Below are 20,676 nucleotides of genomic sequence, written 5' to 3' on the forward strand. Positions count from 1 at the left end.
GATGATTTTTTTTTTGTTTGAGCACTTTTATTTATTTGCATCGTGATCAGCTCATAACAAATTTTTTTTCTTGATTTTCAAAACAAAAAAAAAATGCCTCTAGAAGAACAACCACAGAAATCAATTGATTCTATAAATGATAATTTTGAATTAGAATCACAATTTATATTACGTTTACCATCATTACCGGCTGCATCGCTTCGAGCGGCTATAAAATCAGGTAAATATTATTTTTCAATCATCAATGAATCTAAGATCATCGTTTTATTTATTTTTGTTTTCGTAAAATAGGTGTTTTAAACCTCAAAGATCGTTTATCCATACAAATCGATCAAGATATCCGAAATGGTGTTGTTCGTTTCGATGGCTGGGTGCTACCGGCCAAAATTGTTGATCTGCCAACAATTTTAGAATCATTGAAAACATTGGATAATAAAAATTTTTATAAAACATCTGATATAAGCCAGATAATGATATGTAAAGAAGAAACGGATGAAGTGAAAGAAGATCCTGATGAAGTGGTTAAAAAAACTAAAGATGGACGTGATAAAAAATATCTATATCCACATGGTATAACTAAACCATTGAAAAATGTTCGAAAAAGAAGATTTCGTAAAACATTACGTAAAAAATATGTTGATTTTCCTGAAATTGAAAAAGAAGTTAAACGTCTATTGAGGCAAGATAATGAAGCTACAAATGTTCGTTTTGAAATCGTTAATATTGAAGAAGAGAATAAAGATAAAATCGATTCGAAAGAAAAAGAATCATCCAATTTGATGAATGTAACGAATTCTGCGTTAGATGATCGTGATCTTTTTGGCGATGTTGTCAGTTCAAGCGATGATAATGATGATGATGATGAACGAATCGGTTATTCGGATGATGGTAGTCGTATGTCATCGACATTTCGAGATTATCTACGTGATCATAATGTTGATGATAATAGTAAAATTAATTTGGATAAAAATCTTTCATTTTCACAAGTATTCTCTCAACAACAACCTTCTACTTCGATGGATAATATGGATATTGCATCATCATCATCGAATGTATATGATTATCCAACAACAACCGGAATCGATGATGATGGTGGTGTTGAAGAAAATAATGAAGCATCATATAGTTTGACTAAAAATCTTGAAAATGAATCCATACGAATTAAATTACAAGAATTGGAACAAGAAATTTTGAATCTACAAACACAACGACATGTACAACAAACAGAATTGGATAGTATTGAAAATATGGCTTTAAAACAACGTTTTCAAGCCATAATCGATGATCTTCGGGAACAAGAAATGGCTAAAAAACGTGAATATGATGAATTGAAAAAAATCATCATCATCATCATTATTTTAAATTTACCTGTTTTACATTTTATATATACGTAAATGTATGTATGTATAATCAAAACAAAAAAAGAAAACATTCATTGTATAAAAAAAAAATTTCATTTAAAAAAACGAAAAATAAACGTCATTTATTTATTAGTCATCATCATCGATCTTCGAATCGAATGATGAATTTTTGTTTCACTTTCACAATTGAAACTATAGTGTGTAAAGTAGCACCATCTGGTCTATTAGTAAATGGACAAGTTCTAAACAAAACAAAACGAAATCAAAATCATCATATGATGATTGCAGCCATAGACAGAGCATTCGCTAGATTGTTGTCACTTCGAAATTATCATTCACATCACTGTCATATAACGACTATAACATAGCAGAAGATTTAGTTTTCTTTTTCTCCAATTTGAATTACCAATTGAATTTTTTTTATTACTATTAATCATGTATAATCCAAAAGAGTAAGTTATTGATTTGTTTTTTTCCAATGATTTTGGATTAACAATCGATTTGTTTGATTTCGAAATTTTATTAGCCAAAATTCTCCTGGATATGTGATGAATCATCAGACAATTGGTTATCCAGCTCCAGTAACAATTGGCTATAATAATAATATGCAACCACAACAGCCACAAATGGCCGTTGTTGTTTATCCACCATCACCACCGCAACAAATTGAACAGCCAATGATGCAACAACCAGCTCCAGTTAATTTTTATCCACCACCAATGGCACCACAACAAGGTATATAATGTGATATGAATAATTAAAATTTTTTTTTTGCTAATTTTGTTTTCTTTCCTCTATCAACTTATTCAGTTCCATTTGGACCATATTCCCTTCCAAATGTACCTCGTGGTTTGGAAATTCTGTTGACACTTGATCAATTGATTATTGAACAACAAGTTGAAATGTTGGAAGGTAAAAATTTCAGTTTGATTGATTGTTGACGTATATTTAAAGTTAAAATTTTTCTTTTCTTCTAAAATTGTAGCATTCATTGGTTATGAAACCAATAACAAGTATATTGTTAAAAATTTAAATGGACAACATTTGTATTTCGCTGCTGAAGGTATTATTGCATTATTGGATTGAATTCGATTTTTATCTAATTTCATTTTAACAATTATTTACTCTAGAAAATGATTTATGTACACGAAATTGTCTTGGTGAAGTTCGTCCATTCATTATGCGATTATATGATAATAATCGGAATGAAATATTACGATTGGATCGTCCTTGGCGTTGTACTAGTTGCCTTTGTCCATGTTTCTTACAGGTTTGGTCTAAAAAATATAAAAAATGCCATTTAATCTGAATTTAATATTTTTATTGAACAGGAATTAAACGTGTATAGTGGTACACAGAAATTGGGATCAATTCGACAAGAATGGTCCATTTTTTATCCAATATTCAGTATATTGAATTCAGCTGGTCAAAAAGTTTTACATATTGAAGGACCATTGATTACATTTTCTTGTGGTGGTGATATCGAATTCAATGTTCTTTCGAATGATGGTGAAACTAAAGTTGGCAAAATCAGTAAACAATGGAGTGGATTGGCCAGAGAAATGTTTACCGATGCTGATCGTTTTGGTATTCAATTTCCTAATGACTTGGATGTAACGATTAAAGCTGTTTTATTGGGTGCCACATTTTTGATTGTAAGTATTGAGATTTTGATCTAATTGATCTAATTAGAATCTAATTTTATTTTGATCAATATTTCACAGGATTACATGTTTTTCGAAAAAGGTCACAAATAATTATTGTTTTCGTTGACGTTTATGTTGCTATTATTGCCTCTGTTGATGGTATTGATCTTTATATAATTTGTTCCTAAACGAATCTCTGTATTTTGTCTCCTTAAGTCACATTCATGATGAATTTGATCTTTTTTCCTTTTACCAAAAAAAAAACTTGACCAAATTTCAAATAAAATTTGATATTAAAAGATTTACAAGAAAATGTTCACCATACAATTGAATCGATTGCCTGTACTCCACGTAGGTGGAAAGCATTCGTTATAATGTTGTCACTTTGAAATTATCATTTAAATCACTGTCATATAAAGGCCATATCAAAAGATTATAATTTCTTTTATTCCTATTTGGATAACCATTTGAGTTTTTTTGTTATTAATTAATCATGTATGATCCAAAAGAGTAAGTTATTGATTTGTTTTTTCCAATGATTTTGGATTAACAAACGATTAGTTTGATTTTGAAATTTTATTAGCCAAAATTCTACTGGATATATTCTTTTAAGTTAGATATCTTTTCTACATATATCATATATATATAATGAATCATTAGACAATTGGTTATCCAGCTCCAGTAACAACTGGCTATAATAATAATAATATGAACCCGCAACAATCGCAAATGACCGGTGTTGTTTATCCACCATCATCACCGCAACAAACTGGACAACCAATGATGCAACAACCAGCTTCAGTTAATTTTCATCCACCATCAATGGTACCACAACAAGGTATATGATAGGATATGAATAATTTAATTAAATTTTTTTTTCTAATTTTATTTCCTTCCCCTCCGTCAACTTATTCAATTCCATTTGGACCATCTTCAGTTCCAAATGTCTCGCCAGGCTTGGGAATTCTGTCGACACTTGATCAATTGATTATTGAACAACAAGTTGAAATGTTGGAAGGTAAAAGTTTCAGTTTGATTGATTGTTGACGTATATTTAAAGTTGAAATTTTTTTTCTTCTAAAATTGTAGTATTCACTGGTTTTGAAACCAATAACAAGTATACTGTTAAAAATTTAAATGGACAACATTTGTGTTATGCTGCTGAAGGTATTATTGCATTATTAGATTGAATTCGATTTTTATCTAATTTCATTTCAATATTTATTTACTCTAGAAAATGATTTATGGACACTAAATTATTTTGGTAAAATTCGTCCATTCACTATGCGATTATATGATTATCAGCGGAATGAAATATTACGAATGAATCGTCCTTTGCGTTGTACTAGTTGCCTTTGTCCATGTTTCTTACAGGTTTGGTCTGAAGAAAAAATGCAATTTAATCACAATTCAATATTTTTATTAAACAGGAATTAAGTGTCTATAGTGGCGCACAGAAATTGGGATCAATTCGACAAGAATGGTCCATTTTTTATCCAATATTCAGTATATTGAATTCAGCTGGTGGAAAAGTTTTACATATTCAAGGACCATTGCTTACATTTTCTTGTTGTGGTGATGTCGAATTCACCATTCTTTCGAATGATGGTGGAACTGAAGTTGGCAAAATTAGTAAACAATGGAATGGATTAGCCCAAGAAATGCTTACCGATGCTGATCGTTTTGGTATTCAATTTCCGAATAATTTGGATGTAGCGATTAAAGCTGTTTTATTGGGTGCCACATTTTTGATTGTAAGAATTGAGATGTTAATACGTAATAGTATTCTAATTTTATTTTGATCAATATTTCACAGGATTACATGTTTTTCGAAAAAAGTCACAAATAATTATTGTTTTCGTTGACTTTTTGGATGGTATTGATATTTATTTATATATAATTTATTTCTAAACGAATCGCTGTATTTTGCCTCCTTAAGTCACATTTATAATCACAACGACTTTTTTCCTTTTACCAAAAAAAAAATTTGACCAACTTTCAAATAAAATTCAAAGAGAATTTGATGTTAATCCAATGATGTTTTACATTTTCATTTCCTTTGTAATTAATTTTAAAGTTAAATAAAAAAATTGAAAAATCAAAAAAAATGAAATTTGAAATTATCTCTCGACTATTTCGACCGTTTGTAAGCATTTTCGCTCGAAATAGTCATTAAATCATTTGAATTCGCAGCGTAAATTTTTTTTTTGCACTGAGCAAAAAGTTAGCAGGCTAAACTTCAAAGTTATATATTAACCTCCATCAAAGAATGGTAAACTTCATTTCTAATTGGAGCCGCAACAAACTCTACTCTCTTTACGCTAAAGTGAAACACAAACACACACACTCTTTCTGTATCAATCATAATCATCTCATCGTTCATATTTGTATCACTTATTTCTTTTAGGCTAAAATATCATTAAACTAAATCAAACCATTCTATCAGATGATGATCTGCATTCATTTTGTTTCCATATTCAATATATAATAAAATGACAATTTGAAAACAAAAAATTTTCTCAATTTCTTATCAAGTATCGATTTATTTCAAAATGATGATCAACAAAAACAAAAAACTCAAAACACTATCATTTAAAATGATTGATGAACCAATAAAAAGGAAAAATATCAAAGTTTCCAGACCAAGAAAACCATGAACCAATAAATCATTGAAATTATTCGAACAACAGGCAAAAATAGCAGAGTACGAATCAATAAAAAATTATTGCAGATCGTTTAGTTCTTTATAACCATAATGGTGCTTAGAAAATTGCCTATAATTCCGCCTGAAAAATCGAACATGAATTGGCCAAACGAAATTTTAAGATATCAACCGGATGACTAGAGTTAGCAACAAGAATTACAAACAAAGAAGCACATCCAAACACGACAACAGCAAATTTTGAACCATCAGTATAAATATGAAAATCATGATTAAACATTTATCCCATGTAAATTTTTATTTTGCACGTTTTTTTTCTGTGCGCATATGCGTTTTGCGATGATCAGAAAAAAAATTTAACAAAGTCATTAATAATGATTGGTAAGTATCATCGATTTATTGATGAAAATCATTTGATCGATAAATTGATTTCAACACAAAACAGATTATATTTCATTTCATTTCTATAGAGAATAATATTGGAAATTCATTAATTTTCTTGGCTAGAATTCATTCTTTGACATAAAACGATTTTTGAATTGATGATACAAAAAAAAATTGACAATAATGAAGTATCCTAATGAGTAAAGATAGTTTAAATAGTGCAAGAACGGAAAAAAAATTCCACATTCGTTTGTCGAATTCAGACTAAGAAAAATCTGAATGTGAAAATGTTGTTCAAAATCAAAACATTTCTCTACGATGCAATCAAACATATTGTTGAAGAAAATGGAACCGCACGATATCATCTATTACATAATGTTGATATTTCGCTTTATCTTTATTGGTTCATACGAGCATTATTCATTTCATTAATCTATATAGATCCAGAACGATTTCCATTATATCGATATGATTATATGTCACTTTTTTTTGGGAACATCGAAAAATTCTTAATAAATTCTTTATGATCATACTAATATTGTTTACATTGATTGGATTTTGGTTTATCAAAACATTTTTCTTTAACCATGTGGATGAACTTTGTTTTCAGACTTTTTATGACTGTATCGTATATAATACGGATCAATATTATAAAAGTCGAGATACGGATGAAAATATTGCAAAGAAATTGTCCAAACGTTTAGAGGATTATCAACAGCGATTTGCTCGTGATCATAGTTTATTATCGAAAATGATTCCACGATTGTTGAATCATTGGTTCAGAATTCGTGTTTGGATCGATTCGTGGTTGCATTTGGATCGTGTCGATAGGAATTTGTTTGAAAATCGAAATAAAATGCGTTTGTTTCCCAATGCAAATCGTAAAAGTCGAACACATGTTTTGTTATTCGTATTGATTATTGATTACTGCAATCATATTATTCACATTTTTATTTGTAAGTATCATGTTTTGTTTTTGTTCGTATTTTAATTTAATTTAATTTTCCAATTTCTCTTTCTATGGATAAAGTGCTCCTCAATATCATCAGTGGTATTAAGATTATTTCACAATTTTTACAATATGAATTCGTAAAAAATTCCTCGATCATGAAATTCAGCATAATGATTGAAGTAATATTATTCATACATAATTCATTGGCAATTAATCAATGTGCAATGCTATTGTACGGTACAATATGGGCAACATATTATGTGTTTCGTAATCAATTGGCTCACATTAATCAAAATTTTATGAAAATTTTAAGAAATTCACGACAAAGAAAACCAATCAATATGACAGTGTTAAAAGAACTGCGATTCATTCATATTGAACATAATACATTGGCATATTATGTATTACAGAGTGATAAATATACATTGAGCCGACCGCTTTACTATTTTGCATTGGTTAGCATACCGATTAATGTATTATTTATGTGTGAATTAATCGTCGAAGATATACCGGCGCAAACACAATTTGTATTTATAGTGATGTCATCGGTACATGCCATTACTGGTCTTATTCCATTCATAACTTTAGCACTTGTTTCCAGTGCTTTTCATAAAATCAAAGATTATATACCAGCTATGCAGCTACGATTGAATCGTTCGACACATATTCGAATGAAATTGAAATATGATGATCTCTATGAACGTTTGATGTTTGGTAAAAAAATTGCCTTTACATTTGGCTATCTCGGCGATTTGACGTACCGGGGGTTATTCGAAGCATTTCTTGGCTATTTTGCCGCTTTCTTTCTCATCATGGGATTCTATATGAGAGAACATTCAACATGAATAATTATGATTCGATCAAATGATGATGATTCTGCATAATCCAATGATGTTTTACATTTTAATTTCCTTTGTGATTAATTTTAAAGTTGAATAAAAAATTGAAAAATAAAAAAAATGAAATTTGAAATTATTGCTCGACTATCTCGACAGTTTGTAAGCATTTTCGGTCGAAATAGTCATTGAATCATTCGAATTCGCGCCGTAAATTTTTTTTTCTGCTCTCTCGAACGGTGATGACATCGTTTTTTTCGAGTTTATTTTTGTCAATTATTCCAAATATTTATTCATTTTTATTTCCATCTGTTTTGTTTAACGACAATTTTTTTGAAATTCAAATTTTCTCAACATAAAAAAACAATGAGTTCGGTCAAAGAAAAATCAAAAGTTCAACAAGTACAAGATGTTGTTGTTGATAAAAACGCTGAAGATGAAGGCGAATTTGAAACCAGTTTTATGCATATACAAAAATTAGAAGTTTGTATTTTTGAGATTTATGATGGCAAAATTCATTTCATTCATTTTTTTTTATTTAGGGTTGTGGTATACAAGCACAGGATATTAAAAAATTGCAAGAAAATGGTTACCATACAATTGAAGCGATTGCCTATACTCCACGTAAAGCGTTGGAAAAAATCAAAGGAATTAGTGAGCAAAAAGCCGAAAAAATTCTTGTAAGTCTATTAATAAAAAAATAATTTTTTTATTGTTTAAAATAATTGACCAATTTATTCTTGTTTAGAGTGCTGCTATAAAAATGGTACCTATGGGCTTTTCTACGGCAACCGAATATCATATGAAACGTTCGGAACTCGTCATGATAACTACTGGTTCTAAAGAATTAGATGCCCTGCTTAAAGGTTTGGACATAAATTTTTTTTCAATTTGTATAATTAATTCTAAACAAAAATTATTATTTCACATAAAGGCGGTATTGAAACGGGCTCGATTACCGAGTTATTTGGTGAATTCCGTACTGGAAAATCTCAGATTTGTCATATGCTTGCCGTAACATGCCAATTACCGATTGACATGGGCGGTGCCGAAGGAAAATGTCTATTCATCGATACAGAAGGAACATTTCGGCCAGAACGTTTTCTTGCCATTGCAAAACGGTATAAGATGGATGAGAACAATTGCTTGGAGGGTATTGCATATGCAAGAGCATATAACAGTGATCATCAGACACAATTATTAATTGATGCCGCATCAATGATGTCAAATTCTCGTTATGCATTAATGATTGTTGATTCGGCTACAGCTTTATATCGTACAGATTATAATGGCCGTTCAGAATTAGCTGCTCGTCAAATGCATCTAGCAAGATTTTTGCGTATGCTACAAAGATTAGCCGATGAATTTGGTATTGCTGTGGTTATTACCAATCAAGTTGTTGCAAATGTCGATGCAAGTGCTATGTTTAGTTCGGATAATAAAAAACCGATTGGTGGCCATATAGTGGCACATGCATCAACAACACGTTTATATCTAAAAAAAGGAAAAGGCGATAATCGTGTTTGCCGTATTTACGACTCACCAAATTTACCTGAAGGTGATGCTACATTTTCAATCCATAATGATGGTATCAGTGATCCTAATGATAATGATTAAGAATTCTTAACGATTGTAATATTTAATGATAACCTGTTTTTTGGATATATCATCATACTACACACACACACATTTGACCGTAGAATGTTAATATTTTTTCAAATTAGAAATAATTGAAAAGAATTTTGTCACGTACTTTATGAAGCATACATTACACTATTACAATGAAATGTTTTTTTTAAAAATGTATTGATTTGAGTTGTTTTCTATGAATTGATTGCTCATTCCTAGAGCATTCGATTGTTAGATTTTGTTTCAAATTCCTTAAGAATTAAAATTATTTCTTAATTTTCAATCCAAAATAAATGGAATCAATATCAAAAAATGTATCGGCTGAAGCCATACAAATGTTGGAAACATTTTGGAAACGTGAAATGGTATCCGTACAGAATACTACTTGTGTAAGTTTTTCTTTCAGTAAAAAAAAAATTTTTTTTGAATCATGATTATCCATTTATTATTCACAGAATGATTTCAGAAACCAAGAATTGCCATTAGCAAGAATCAAAAAAATTATGAAACTAGACGAAGATGTCCAGGTTTGATTTTCAATTATAATTTCATTTCATTAAATTTTTTGATTTTGTTTCTTTTTCAATTTTTCAGATGATCTCCGCTGAAGCGCCTGTTTTATTTGCTAAAGCTGTCGAAATGTTTATAGCAGAATTATCATTACGTGCATGGATTAATACCGAAGAGAATAAACGGCGAACATTACAAAGGAATGATATATCAACAGCAATATCTAAATATGATCAATTCGATTTTCTTATCGATATTGTACCACGTGAAACAAAACCAGTGAATAGAAAATCAGATACACGTGGATCGAATACGATTACAAATCAAGATCAATATAATTATTTGGTACAAATTCCACAAACACCATCAACCATACATCATCATACGGGTACTGGACAGCCTATACAAATACTTCAAACAACACCAAATCAGTCAAATCAATTTTCATTATCACCACAGATTATTCAAGTTCCAATTCAATCATCATCATCATCATCGACTAATCATGATGCCACCACACATATTATCAATCAAAATTCACAAGGTAAGCTAAATATTCAGTTTTAGAAATCGGATTAATTTTTGGTTTGTTTTTCTAGTACAACAATTACCCATAACATTATCATCACAACAATATCAAACATTAATACAGAATCAAAATTCTAATCAACAACAAATTTTATTGCCCACACAATATCTTGCCACCAATACACATGGACAAATGGTTCAAACATTAATATCAACATCATCATCGCAAGCATTGAATAATTCAACCAACATCAACAACAATAACAACAAAATCATTACACAACAAACAAATCGTTCACATTCAACCATTGCACAATCACGACCATCTTGACAATATTAGATGGCAAAAATGAAATCAATTTTCTTTTAAAATTAATTCATATTTTTTATTTTATGATGAAATTAATAAAAAAGTTTTTTTTCTGTTCAAAATACATTAAGCTTTGACATTTTTTTCGCTTAAATATTGTCTCAAAAAATTCAAACCCGGTGTTGCTTCCACCCAATCTTTGACCACGACACATGAACAACCAACAACTTTACGGGCTTTACCTTCTTTATCAATCTTACACATACCGGCCCATTCACCAAGTTTTTTATTATCATCAACTTTAACCAAATCAATATTGTGTTCAGCACAAAGTGCTTCAACCAATTTAATATATGTTGGCTCATCACAATTCGAAGCCAAAACACAAAGCAAAGCCTCACGTCTGTAGGGAAAACAAAAGGGAGTTACAATGGAATAATGATGATCCAAAATAATAACTTACTTATCTAATGCTTTGGTTGCCTGATGTAAACCTTTTACAAGACCATCATGGGTAAGTGAGGTTTTTAAAACTTCTTGCAAAGCTGTATTCAAATCGAGTGGTCTATATTATTTAAAGAAAAATAAAATTGCAATTCTACATTTGAATTCAATCGAAAAAAAACTTACTCAGCCATTTTAAAATTAGTTTTTTTTTTGTTTGGAACAAAATTTAACCAAAAATACAAATTTTTGATGAACACGAGGCAACAATGCACGAGTCGAGAAAGGAAGTGGAAAAAATGCACACACACACACAAAACAGCGTAACGTACTTTATGAATGGTAGAGATTTTGAAATTTACCAAAAAAAAAATTTTTATTTACATGAATGAATTTAATTGAAAAAAAGGCAACAGTTAACAAAAATTAATACACAGAGTTGCCCCTTTGAATTTATTTTTTCGTTTTTTCGGTAGTTGTCAATTGATGATGATAGTTTCGTTATGTACATATCAAAATGGATCACAATATATAAGATGTAAAGAGATATATAGATAATACAAGACAAGCGTAAGAAGAAGAAGAGGGAAAAAAATAGAGAACACAAATTTGAAAAATAAAAAAAAAAAAAATTCGATGATAGAAATTAATTACAAATTCGTGATAGAAAAGTGTGTCTGTTGGTGTGTTGAATGATAATTTTCTTTGGATATATTGATGATGATGACTTTTTTTTGGATTCAATGATTGAGAGATTTCGATGTCGATTCAGATGAGCATTTTTGATTTGATACATTATTCAAAATTCTTCTGCATCTCTATAATTTGGTTCAGCAGCCACAAGAAAATCATCGAAAAAACCGTATAAATATTCAAATGTAGGACGTTTTTCTGGATCAGCATCCCAACATTGCCGCATTATTGAATAGACAGAATCGGAACATTCACAATTTGTTGGTTTAGGCATACGATAGCCACGTTCAACCTGTTCAATGACTTCACGATTATGCATGCCTATATAATATATAAATTATATATCGTTAATTAATGAATTTTTTAATGAAAAAAAAGAAAAATCTAAACATTACCTGGATATGGTACTTGTCCATGTGTAATAAGTTCGTATAGTAAAATTCCATAACTCCAAACATCAGATTTGATGGAAAATTTACCATATAAAGCAGCTTCAGGTGCTGTCCATTTGATGGGAAATTTAGCACCTTGTCTGGCGGTATATTCGGAATCTTCGATAACTCGAGCTAGACCAAAATCAGCAACTTTAACGATACGATTTTTACCCACCAAAATATTTCGAGCAGCAAGATCACGATGAATAAGTTTTTGACTTTCAAGAAAAGCCATTCCACTGGCTATTTGAGCGGCCATATCAAGAAGATCGTTGATTTTTAATAATTTGCCTTCACGTTTCCGTAGATAATCCAAAAGACTACCGTTACACATAAATTCGGTAACGATTAATAATGGTTCACCTTGTGAACAAACACCAAATAATGGGACAAGTTTTTCATGTCGACATTTTCGCATGATTGCCGCCTCTTCCAGGAATGCTTGTGGTGACATCGTACCCGGCTTAAGCATTTTGATTGCTACTTCAACTTGGCCACGGTATGTACCATAGAATACTTTGCCAAAATTACCGCCACCTAATTCACGAACAAATTGTAGATCATCACGATCAATTTCATCTTTTTTCGATGGCCACAGACATGGTTTAGCTTTTGGACATGGTTTCGTCAATACATGACATAGACCATTAGCACTTTCAGAATAATATGCAACAAGTTCTTGTAATGAACTGAAAGTTTTTCTTGTGGTTACATAGAATCCACCATTATCCATGGCTTTTATCTTATAATGTTTAACATGTTCCCGTTTTTGTTGATCAATATCTTTGATTGATAATGAATAGGCACCGGCAGTTTGTTCACTATAACGAATAAGATAAGTTCCTCTTGGATTATTTGGACAAAGTAATAGTTTTTCCGCTTCTCTTCGTGAGATTTTGCCAAAAAACCATCTATAAATATCAAGAAAAAAAATCACCGATTAATTAACAAAATATTGAATCCTAAACACTTACTCTTCCATTTCAATCACTTCGGATACAACATAATTCATGGGAATGTAACCTTTTTGATTGGTCGTAAGATGTTTTGCAAGCCACCAATCTGGATCCGTATCATCAACAATTTGTAAACGATCACCTTTTCGAAAGCTTAAATCACCTTCATCATTAGCAAAATAATTATATAATGCAATGACTATTTTGTTTGAATGTTTTGATGAATTCGAAACCGATGCTAATGCCGATGATGATTGTGATGATTGAGCTTTATTTGAACTATTCACTACATCATGATTATTAGTTGTATTGGATTTATTATTAACATTCTGTGATGATGTCACTGAATTTCGATGTAGATTTGAATCCAATTTTGAATTCTGTGATCTTGTTTGATCACAATAGGATTCTTTTGAATTGGAAAAGAAATTATTCGATTCTTCTGATGTTACACAATTACCCATTATTTTTTTTTTTGGTTTGATTCGGTGAAGTTTTTTTTTCAGTACAAAAAAAACAAGTTAATCGATAGAAAAATTAGAGATCTCAATATGTAAATCTTCGTTTTCTTCTTCAATGAATGAAAAGTGTAAAATGAAAAAATTTTGGTTGTCTTTTCTTTTTTTTGGTTAAACAATGGTTGAAGAATATTCTTGCATCTTGATTTCATCATCACTTTGGTGGTGGTGATGATGATTGATCCAGGATAAAAATGTATGTATTGTATACATGTTTTTTTTTTTTTTTTTTTTGGTTAATATCGCCTGATAATGTTGATGATGATGACGAATGGAGAGAAAAAAAAACGTTGCAATAACGTTTTTGTTAAGTTTGGTTTGAAACAACTAAAAACAGACAGACGAATGAATCGAAGAAAAAATATTTTTTTTTCTTTGGCAGAAAATATTCTCACAAAAGTTGAAGAATGTAAAAATTTCGTTGATGATAGATAGATAATTTTTTTTTTGTTTGAAAAAAAATCACAGAATAAATTTTGAATCGAATGAGAAATCGAAAATTGTTTTTTTTCAAAGATAAAAAAAAATTGGAATGGGTAAAATCAAATACGGCTCATTCGTAAAATTATATTATTATTATTATTATTATTACGGATCGGGTGTTGTGTATGTGATGTGAGATGAGATAGATGCCTGTTGCTGTTTATTAGACTTGATTTCTTCTTCTGCTAATGCTGCTCCGGCTATTTTGGAACTATAATAATAAAAAAAAATTATATACAAGGAAGATCTATGTTGTTGGATTGGACATTGTTGGTGGTATTGATGATCATAATGATGATGATGATGATGAGAGAATAAAGGGGAAGCAATATGAGATGTAAGGAAAAATATATAAAAATAACAGGCCAACTCCTACCATATAGTATTGAATTTTTTCAAAAAAAAAAAAAAAGAAAAGTTGAGCAATACTTTGAATGCGGGGATAAATGAAAATAATAATAAAATTTTCCTTATTCTTTTATCAACTTCTTCTTCTTTTTCCTTGAATGATCGACCACTACTAACTAATACTGCTGCTACTAGAATTTAAAAAAAAATGAATAAAATGCTTTGACAAAAGAAAGAAAAAGAAACTTAAAGACACTATACTATACTATACGACAAACGAATACGACGACGACGACGACTCGAAATATATTTTACCTGTATTACTTTAGCTGCTGCAATAATACTAATTGGTGCTGCTGACATTAAACACAAAACAAAATAAAATCGATCAACCGACAGGTAGATAGAGTGTTTTTTATACTCATCACACACACGCAAAAAGATGATGAACATCATCATCATATACCTCTTAATCTTTGTGGGGAGGGGCACACACACACACACGTTCGATTTTCGAATATAAAGAAAAAAAAAATTACACGGACAGACACAAACTATTATTACTCACACACCGCGATACAATAAGCCACCGCGCCCCCTAGGTAGATGTATAAGAATTAATTTTTTTTTCCGATTCGATTACTTTCATTGGCTATAGATGGCGTTAACGAATGCTTCTTTTGGAGCATCTAATTACGTTTCATGATGTGTGTTATGTTGTGTTATTGTTGTTGTTTATATCACGTTATTTAACCGTAATCTCAATTTTAGATTTTGTTTGGAGAGCTTCACTGATTGTGATTTCGTCATTTTTTTTCATGTTTGCTCAATATTTTTTTTTTGTCTACAATTCTGTCCAATCAATTGATTAATGTTTCGATTTTTGTTTTTTTGAAAAATTCTACAACAAAAAAAAATTGTCTACCACCATTAAATAGTGTTCATCATCAATCTAATCAATCAAATATGGCTGATGAAGAAAAAATTGAAAATGATGAAAATAAATCTACATTTAAAATGACTGGTTTTTCATTCAAAAAAATTGCTAAACCAAAATCAAATCTATTAACAACAAAACAATTACCATCGATAAATGATCTCATCGATATTCATGATCCTGATGATGGTCATGGCAATGATGATAAAGGAAAAGATTTCATTACCTCGATTGATAATAATGAGATTCAATGTTCCAATGATGAACAACAATCCATTATTATACCATTGATTAAAGTGAATAAATATCGTAATGATAAAAGTCGTACATGTGATTCAGCTGAAGCATCACCACAATTACCTGTAAAAAATGAAGATGATTGTGATGATGATTTAATTACGAAAGCTAAACAAGAATTGTTGGAAGAATCACGAATGATTGATGATGATGATCAATTATTACCTGCTTGGAAATCATTAATGATTAATAAATTACCAGATGAATTTAAAAATGATACAAAACTTGATATATCAATGAGACCTGAAGTACCTAAATTAAATGATTATGAACAAACACCACTCAATGTATATGGTGCAGCTATGTTAAGAGGAATGGGCTGGAAAGAAGATGGACCAATCGGTGGTAAAAGAAAAGCAATAGCACCAATTATTGAACACCAATTACGACCACGTGGTATTGGTATCGGTGCCGATATATCGTTACGAAAACAATTGGAACAGAAAAATAATTTTCAAAAAACAACAACTGGTGGTGGTGGTGGTCAAAAAGATGAACCAATTTTACGAAAAGGTCAGAAATTTTATCACCGCATTAAGAATAAAAAATCCTGGAATAATAATTTTTTTCCATATTAGGTTGCCATGTTTGTGTGGAATTTGGCCCCCATAAAGGTTATTATGGTATTGTTGAAAATTTATCTGGAAATGAATCAATATATGTTACCGTTAAATTAAGATTAATGAACGATAGTGTACAACTATTACAAGATTTTGTACGTATTGTTACAAAGCAAGAATATGATTCTGAAAGTAAAGTAATCAATAAGAATCGTTATGATGAATATATGAAACAACGAGACAATAGCAATCAAAGGAATCGTAGTAAATCCCGTTCACATGTATGTTCCTCCATCCACTATAATTTTTTTTTTTTTTTTTTTTTTTTGATATTTTAATTCAATTTTTTTTCCATCTATTTACAGTCACGTGAAAGACGACAAAGATCTTCATCAAGAGATGAACGTATGAATTATGATGATGATGATGATGGTGGTGGTGGTAACAATGATGATATATGGATTGTGCCAAAAATACGTGTTCAAATTATTGATAAAAATTATAAAAATGGAAGATATTATAAAGAAAAAGTTATAATAACGGAAACACGTCATAATGAATGTATATGTCGTGCAAAAGATAAAAAAATCCTAAGTAATATAACACAATCAATGCTACGTACTGTGATACCATCATTATCTGATCCGAATATTTATGTAATGATATTACGTGGAAAATATCGTGGAAAATTAGCAAAAATTAAAGACGTTGATTGGAAACAGGAAAAAGCTATGATTAATCTAATGGGATATATATCGAAACCATTTGCAATTGCTTTAGATAATATAAGTGAATATCGTGATGATGATTGATCATTGATTGATGATTTGCAGAATTTCATAATGGTGATCTTTTTTTTGGCTATCTTGTAAGATTGTGTATTTTATTGTGAATTAAAAAAAACAAACAAATAATTTTCAATTTTGTATTTATAAATTTCTAATTTGGTATTTTATTTTATATATTCATCATTTATTTATTTTTCATTTCAATAGGAACTTTACGTTGTGATGAAATGATTGGTATGAAATAATTGAACAACATGGATACGATAAACCAACCGATATAGATAAAATGTCCAAAAAAGTAAACTTCACTTAATATGGATGTCCATTGTTGAGAATCTAATGTTGTGAATGATACAAGTGAATAGCTAAGCATATAAATGACATGTATACGCATCAATAAATAAATGATCCAACGAATATAAATGTTATTCAGAATTTGATTGAATCGATGATTTTTCGTACGATATTCAATCACTTTGTTGGCAATCTAGAAATTAGAAATTGAATGAGAATTAATAAATTTAAAAAAAAATAACACTATGACACTTACATCTGTTTCCATTTTTACGATAAGAAATTCTAATGCAAATGTATTATAATAACCGGTGGCAAAACCATGCCATAAAGCCAGAAAGAATAATGTAAACAAATGGCTCAACATTTTTGAACCAAGAAATCGTAATCGTTTGTAAACATATTTCATTGCAAATTGATTCGTTGTTATATTGAATGATTCAATTATACCACGGAAGGTAGCTGTTGTTTCAAAATGAAATATACTAACATTACTACAACGATCATGTTGATGTGTATTCAATGGATTCCTGGCGATGCCATACATAATACAAGCACCTTCCGATATAAGCCAACCAGAAATATATTTACATAATGTTATTTTATTCAACACGGCTATACAGGATAATTTTGCCAATAATCCCATTGATTTCTAAAATTCCCCCCAATAAAAAAAAATAATTAAAACATACACACACAAAGAATAATTTTGACTTACAAAATCATCAGTTAGCAGGAATCTGGTTGGCCAATACAAATTACCAATTTGAAAAATGGATAAATAAATGATGCCAGAAAAGAATCGTAAAATTGATGGTTTCCAACTATTTTTTTTTGTCGAATTGATTAATTGATTGATTAAAATTGATTTAAAATTAATTAATGACTTACCATGATTCAAATATCGATTCTCTAGATTCAATAAAATCAATATAATCTTTAAATTTAACTTGTGGACCAATTAAAAATATTGGTGGAAAATATATTTTTGATATAATCTCAATAAATGTTGGTATTCTTTCCAATGCTGTATCTTCATTCATTAGTGGTAGAGTTTTTTTATCATTTGAACATTGTTTTCGTGATTTCAAATTTCGATGACCATCATAAATATCGAATGATAAAGCCATTAATGATAATGTTAATACACATTGTGGCATTGTCCATGTTATTTCATGGACATCATTCACATATTTATCATAATATCCACATAAAAGATATGACTTGGAAAAAGAATACAAAAAATTAATTATGGTAAGAAAAATAAAGTATTTCAACAATCAATCATCAAATCATCAGATTTTTTAGACTTACCATACAAAAAATACAATTCAAAGCGACCATTAAACGTGTGGCGCCAAATAAACGAATCGTCGACCATATAATCATACATGTTATGAATGAATGACCAGTTTGTATGCCTATAAAAAGGAAATTTTATCAATTCGGAAAAAAATTAAAAAAATAAAACATACCAAAATTAAAATAACTGATCAATAATCCAGTGGAAATATTGTAAAAATGTTTCACACGTATCGATTGTTTTGTCAAATACAATTGATATATAATGCCAAGAATGTAAGCTAAGTGGGGAAAAAAAGAGTAAAAAAAAAATTTTAAATTTTTCAACAACAAAAAAAATATTCTTACACATTAAACCGGATATGAATAATTTGATTAAAATCATTTGATTCGAATCCATTGTCATCATCATCGATTGAATCGACTTTTCCATTGTCATTCGGATGAAGACGAAGTAGAAAAAAAAATTTTTTTCAAGAAAACAGGTGACAGACACACACACATGCACATAACAAAATAGACAACAACAAAACAAAAATTGATTAGAATTAAGGATCCAAACGATCCTATATATATCTTGATGATGATGTAGGTTATGTAGTATGATAATAAAAAAAAATTCGATTCGAAATTGAAGTGTCACGCACACACGCCACCAATCAAACGACACAAACATATGCACAAATGCTATTATCGAATATTTATTTTTTTTTTGGGAAATTTTAACCGACGACGCCCAAATAAATCAATAAATTTACTGGCGATAATGTAATGATATTGGACGAATAAAAATTGTCATGACACAAATACAAACACTGGCAGATAATGGTTTTTGGTTATTGGAATGAATATTATGTTTTTTGAGTACAAAATTATTTGACTGAATGATAGGAATGAATTGCCATCATCATAATTCAATACGGCTCATTCGTGGACCTTTTGATGATTTAGTTTTTGAATTTTTCTTCTTTTTATCCACTGGATCTTTTATAATAGAATTTGATGACGTACGACTTTTTTGATTCTTTTTTTCATATGGATTTAGAAAATCTGCTTCTTTTTCCACAATGTTCAATTGTTGTGCTGCTAGATTGAACATTTTCAAACTTAAATCATCAACAATATTCGAATTTGTGGTAAAATTTAAACACCATCGATAAGATTGTGCCCAATCATTGGATTTTCCATTTCTCTTGTCCAATAATCGTCGTGATATATCGGGTAATTTCAATACAATATTAGCAAAAAATGCACAATTATCAATCACTTGTAATATATTTCGTACAATTTCCGTTTGATTCAATGGTAATTGATCACCAATATTGTAATCAGAATTATTGATCACTTGTTGTTGAGATTCATCTATAATGGTGAATATTTTTTCAAACAATTTATCCACCATTTGATATTGGCGATCATAACGATCATAATTTAATAATGTTTGCACAGCATTCAATTGTTGTTTACGTTTTATACGAAAATAAAGTTCAATGTTTTCTTTATTTGATAGATTGAAATTTATTTCACCATTATCATTATTATTATTATCCGACAAAGTGATTGTTGATGATGAAACTATAGCAATAATGATAAACGAAATGATCGTACTAAGAAGCGGAAAATAAATAAACAACATTATAATTCATAATTTTTGTTAATCATCTTAAATCTTACCGAAAATAAATCATTTTTTTGTTTTCTTTCATCAACAAAAAATTTCGAAAATCGAATCCACAAAATTTCGAAAAAACCAAAATAAAAAAAAAATGAAAAATTCACAAACAATGTAACATGCAGAAAAAAA

The 20,676-nt window shown here is 29.6% G+C and overlaps 10 protein-coding genes across 13 annotated transcripts; 6 read left to right on the plus strand and 4 right to left on the minus strand.

Moving 5' to 3' along the window:
* Positions 1 to 19: 19 nt before the first annotated feature.
* Positions 20 to 1,477, plus strand: Taf7 (TATA-box binding protein associated factor 7). The gene is made up of 2 exons (XM_047058087.2): positions 20 to 220; positions 292 to 1,477. Exons 1-2 carry the CDS (start codon positions 94 to 96, stop codon positions 1,392 to 1,394), a joined length of 1,230 nt encoding a protein of 409 aa, XP_046914043.2. The 5' UTR covers positions 20 to 93; the 3' UTR covers positions 1,395 to 1,477.
* A 123-nt stretch (positions 1,478 to 1,600) lies between these two features.
* Positions 1,601 to 3,320, plus strand: LOC124494858 (phospholipid scramblase 2). The gene is made up of 7 exons (XM_047058130.2): positions 1,601 to 1,813; positions 1,888 to 2,096; positions 2,172 to 2,273; positions 2,347 to 2,424; positions 2,492 to 2,631; positions 2,693 to 3,016; positions 3,086 to 3,320. Exons 1-7 carry the CDS (start codon positions 1,797 to 1,799, stop codon positions 3,116 to 3,118), a joined length of 903 nt encoding a protein of 300 aa, XP_046914086.2. The 5' UTR covers positions 1,601 to 1,796; the 3' UTR covers positions 3,119 to 3,320.
* A 314-nt stretch (positions 3,321 to 3,634) lies between these two features.
* On the plus strand, positions 3,635 to 5,115 carry LOC142598215 (phospholipid scramblase 1-like). Its single transcript, XM_075735756.1, has 6 exons — positions 3,635 to 3,845; positions 3,945 to 4,025; positions 4,097 to 4,174; positions 4,242 to 4,381; positions 4,438 to 4,761; positions 4,824 to 5,115. Exons 1-6 carry the CDS (start codon positions 3,716 to 3,718, stop codon positions 4,854 to 4,856), a joined length of 786 nt encoding a protein of 261 aa, XP_075591871.1. The 5' UTR covers positions 3,635 to 3,715; the 3' UTR covers positions 4,857 to 5,115.
* A 2,959-nt stretch (positions 5,116 to 8,074) lies between these two features.
* On the plus strand, positions 8,075 to 9,643 carry spn-A (RAD51 recombinase homolog spn-A). Its single transcript, XM_047058098.2, has 4 exons — positions 8,075 to 8,324; positions 8,384 to 8,521; positions 8,590 to 8,707; positions 8,776 to 9,643. The coding sequence occupies exons 1-4, from the start codon at positions 8,208 to 8,210 to the stop codon at positions 9,456 to 9,458; spliced, it is 1,056 nt and encodes a 351-aa protein (XP_046914054.2). The 5' UTR covers positions 8,075 to 8,207; the 3' UTR covers positions 9,459 to 9,643.
* LOC124494879 (uncharacterized) lies at positions 9,644 to 10,940 on the plus strand. Of its 2 annotated transcripts, none has more exons than XM_075735755.1 (4): positions 9,644 to 9,859; positions 9,926 to 9,997; positions 10,041 to 10,524; positions 10,580 to 10,940. In XM_075735755.1, the coding sequence occupies exons 1-4, from the start codon at positions 9,764 to 9,766 to the stop codon at positions 10,837 to 10,839; spliced, it is 912 nt and encodes a 303-aa protein (XP_075591870.1). In that variant the 5' UTR covers positions 9,644 to 9,763; the 3' UTR covers positions 10,840 to 10,940. The 2 variants fall into 2 exon arrangements, with proteins under 2 accessions (XP_075591870.1, XP_046914112.1); XM_047058156.2 differs by having other exon boundaries at positions 10,065 to 10,524.
* On the minus strand, positions 10,868 to 11,595 carry RpS12 (ribosomal protein S12). The gene is made up of 3 exons (XM_047058247.2): positions 11,449 to 11,595; positions 11,282 to 11,383; positions 10,868 to 11,221 (listed from the first exon to the last, which is right to left on the minus strand). The coding sequence occupies exons 1-3, from the start codon at positions 11,454 to 11,456 to the stop codon at positions 10,945 to 10,947; spliced, it is 387 nt and encodes a 128-aa protein (XP_046914203.1). The 5' UTR covers positions 11,457 to 11,595; the 3' UTR covers positions 10,868 to 10,944.
* A 91-nt stretch (positions 11,596 to 11,686) lies between these two features.
* LOC124494745 (tyrosine-protein kinase Src64B) lies at positions 11,687 to 15,113 on the minus strand. 2 transcript variants are annotated; one of them, XM_047058006.2, is made up of 4 exons: positions 15,010 to 15,113; positions 13,364 to 14,885; positions 12,351 to 13,300; positions 11,687 to 12,276 (listed from the first exon to the last, which is right to left on the minus strand). In XM_047058006.2, the coding sequence occupies exons 2-4, from the start codon at positions 13,807 to 13,809 to the stop codon at positions 12,062 to 12,064; spliced, it is 1,611 nt and encodes a 536-aa protein (XP_046913962.1). In that variant the 5' UTR covers positions 13,810 to 14,885; positions 15,010 to 15,113; the 3' UTR covers positions 11,687 to 12,061. The 2 variants fall into 2 exon arrangements, with proteins under 2 accessions (XP_046913962.1, XP_075591867.1); XM_075735752.1 differs by having other exon boundaries at positions 13,364 to 14,557; positions 15,010 to 15,094.
* Positions 15,114 to 15,395: 282 nt separating this feature from the next.
* On the plus strand, positions 15,396 to 17,811 carry LOC124494847 (G-patch domain and KOW motifs-containing protein). 2 transcript variants are annotated; one of them, XR_012832515.1, is made up of 4 exons: positions 15,397 to 16,441; positions 16,507 to 16,769; positions 16,854 to 17,356; positions 17,484 to 17,811. XR_012832515.1 is itself a non-coding variant. In XM_047058120.2 (3 exons), the coding sequence occupies exons 1-3, from the start codon at positions 15,661 to 15,663 to the stop codon at positions 17,298 to 17,300; spliced, it is 1,491 nt and encodes a 496-aa protein (XP_046914076.2). In that variant the 5' UTR covers positions 15,396 to 15,660; the 3' UTR covers positions 17,301 to 17,811. The 2 variants fall into 2 exon arrangements, 1 of the variants encoding a protein (XP_046914076.2); XM_047058120.2 differs by having other exon boundaries at positions 15,396 to 16,441; positions 16,854 to 17,811.
* On the minus strand, positions 17,412 to 19,548 carry LOC124494780 (lysophospholipid acyltransferase 5). Its single transcript, XM_047058045.2, has 7 exons — positions 19,221 to 19,548; positions 19,046 to 19,153; positions 18,885 to 18,991; positions 18,462 to 18,793; positions 18,289 to 18,394; positions 17,827 to 18,222; positions 17,412 to 17,763 (listed from the first exon to the last, which is right to left on the minus strand). Exons 1-7 carry the CDS (start codon positions 19,546 to 19,548, stop codon positions 17,461 to 17,463), a joined length of 1,680 nt encoding a protein of 559 aa, XP_046914001.2. The 3' UTR covers positions 17,412 to 17,460.
* Positions 19,549 to 19,555: 7 nt separating this feature from the next.
* LOC124494905 (coiled-coil domain-containing protein 134) lies at positions 19,556 to 20,630 on the minus strand. Its single transcript, XM_047058193.2, has one exon. It carries the CDS (start codon positions 20,506 to 20,508, stop codon positions 19,780 to 19,782), a length of 729 nt encoding a protein of 242 aa, XP_046914149.1. The 5' UTR covers positions 20,509 to 20,630; the 3' UTR covers positions 19,556 to 19,779.
* Between the last annotated feature and the right edge of the window lie 46 nt (positions 20,631 to 20,676).

This window comes from Dermatophagoides farinae, chromosome 2 (assembly GCF_024713945.1).
Source record: "Dermatophagoides farinae isolate YC_2012a chromosome 2, ASM2471394v1, whole genome shotgun sequence".
Taxonomy (NCBI): domain Eukaryota; kingdom Metazoa; phylum Arthropoda; class Arachnida; order Sarcoptiformes; family Pyroglyphidae; genus Dermatophagoides; species Dermatophagoides farinae.

What these genes read in the sequence shown, in the direction of transcription:
- LOC124494858 (XM_047058130.2), top strand. An exon ending in ACCAATGGCACCACAACAAG is followed by an intron (nt 2,097 to 2,171) that starts GTATATAATGTG and finishes CAACTTATTCAG; the next exon opens with TTCCATTTGGACCATATTCC. An exon ending in ACAAGTTGAAATGTTGGAAG is followed by an intron (nt 2,274 to 2,346) that starts GTAAAAATTTCA and finishes CTAAAATTGTAG; the next exon opens with CATTCATTGGTTATGAAACC.
- LOC142598215 (XM_075735756.1), top strand. Translation starts at nt 3,716, where the DNA reads ATGAACCCGCAACAATCGCAAATGACCGGTGTTGTTTATCCACCATCA. An exon ending in ATCAATGGTACCACAACAAG is followed by an intron (nt 3,846 to 3,944) that starts GTATATGATAGG and finishes GACCATCTTCAG; the next exon opens with TTCCAAATGTCTCGCCAGGC. An exon ending in TGGGTGCCACATTTTTGATT is followed by an intron (nt 4,762 to 4,823) that starts GTAAGAATTGAG and finishes AATATTTCACAG; the next exon opens with GATTACATGTTTTTCGAAAA.
- spn-A (XM_047058098.2), top strand. Translation starts at nt 8,208, where the DNA reads ATGAGTTCGGTCAAAGAAAAATCAAAAGTTCAACAAGTACAAGATGTT. An exon ending in AAAAAGCCGAAAAAATTCTT is followed by an intron (nt 8,522 to 8,589) that starts GTAAGTCTATTA and finishes ATTCTTGTTTAG; the next exon opens with AGTGCTGCTATAAAAATGGT. An exon ending in ATTAGATGCCCTGCTTAAAG is followed by an intron (nt 8,708 to 8,775) that starts GTTTGGACATAA and finishes TTTCACATAAAG; the next exon opens with GCGGTATTGAAACGGGCTCG.
- Taf7 (XM_047058087.2), top strand. Translation starts at nt 94, where the DNA reads ATGCCTCTAGAAGAACAACCACAGAAATCAATTGATTCTATAAATGAT. An exon ending in TCGAGCGGCTATAAAATCAG is followed by an intron (nt 221 to 291) that starts GTAAATATTATT and finishes TTCGTAAAATAG; the next exon opens with GTGTTTTAAACCTCAAAGAT.
- RpS12 (XM_047058247.2), bottom strand. An exon ending in GCAACCAAAGCATTAGATAA is followed by an intron (nt 11,222 to 11,281) that starts GTAAGTTATTAT and finishes TTTTCCCTACAG; the next exon opens with ACGTGAGGCTTTGCTTTGTG.
- LOC124494905 (XM_047058193.2), bottom strand. Translation starts at nt 20,508, where the DNA reads ATGTTGTTTATTTATTTTCCGCTTCTTAGTACGATCATTTCGTTTATC.
- LOC124494879 (XM_075735755.1), top strand. Translation starts at nt 9,764, where the DNA reads ATGGAATCAATATCAAAAAATGTATCGGCTGAAGCCATACAAATGTTG. An exon ending in AACTAGACGAAGATGTCCAG is followed by an intron (nt 9,998 to 10,040) that starts GTTTGATTTTCA and finishes AAATTTTTTGAT; the next exon opens with TTTGTTTCTTTTTCAATTTT. An exon ending in TATCAATCAAAATTCACAAG is followed by an intron (nt 10,525 to 10,579) that starts GTAAGCTAAATA and finishes TTGTTTTTCTAG; the next exon opens with TACAACAATTACCCATAACA.
- LOC124494780 (XM_047058045.2), bottom strand. Translation starts at nt 19,548, where the DNA reads ATGTTTGTGTCGTTTGATTGGTGGCGTGTGTGCGTGACACTTCAATTT. An exon ending in ATTCATATCCGGTTTAATGT is followed by an intron (nt 19,154 to 19,220) that starts GTAAGAATATTT and finishes TTCCCCACTTAG; the next exon opens with CTTACATTCTTGGCATTATA. An exon ending in TGAATTGTATTTTTTGTATG is followed by an intron (nt 18,794 to 18,884) that starts GTAAGTCTAAAA and finishes TCTTTTTCCAAG; the next exon opens with TCATATCTTTTATGTGGATA.
- LOC124494745 (XM_047058006.2), bottom strand. Translation starts at nt 13,809, where the DNA reads ATGGGTAATTGTGTAACATCAGAAGAATCGAATAATTTCTTTTCCAAT. An exon ending in GAAGTGATTGAAATGGAAGA is followed by an intron (nt 13,301 to 13,363) that starts GTAAGTGTTTAG and finishes TGATATTTATAG; the next exon opens with ATGGTTTTTTGGCAAAATCT. An exon ending in TGGACAAGTACCATATCCAG is followed by an intron (nt 12,277 to 12,350) that starts GTAATGTTTAGA and finishes TATATTATATAG; the next exon opens with GCATGCATAATCGTGAAGTC.
- LOC124494847 (XM_047058120.2), top strand. Translation starts at nt 15,661, where the DNA reads ATGGCTGATGAAGAAAAAATTGAAAATGATGAAAATAAATCTACATTT. An exon ending in TGAACCAATTTTACGAAAAG is followed by an intron (nt 16,442 to 16,506) that starts GTCAGAAATTTT and finishes TTTCCATATTAG; the next exon opens with GTTGCCATGTTTGTGTGGAA. An exon ending in GTAGTAAATCCCGTTCACAT is followed by an intron (nt 16,770 to 16,853) that starts GTATGTTCCTCC and finishes ATCTATTTACAG; the next exon opens with TCACGTGAAAGACGACAAAG.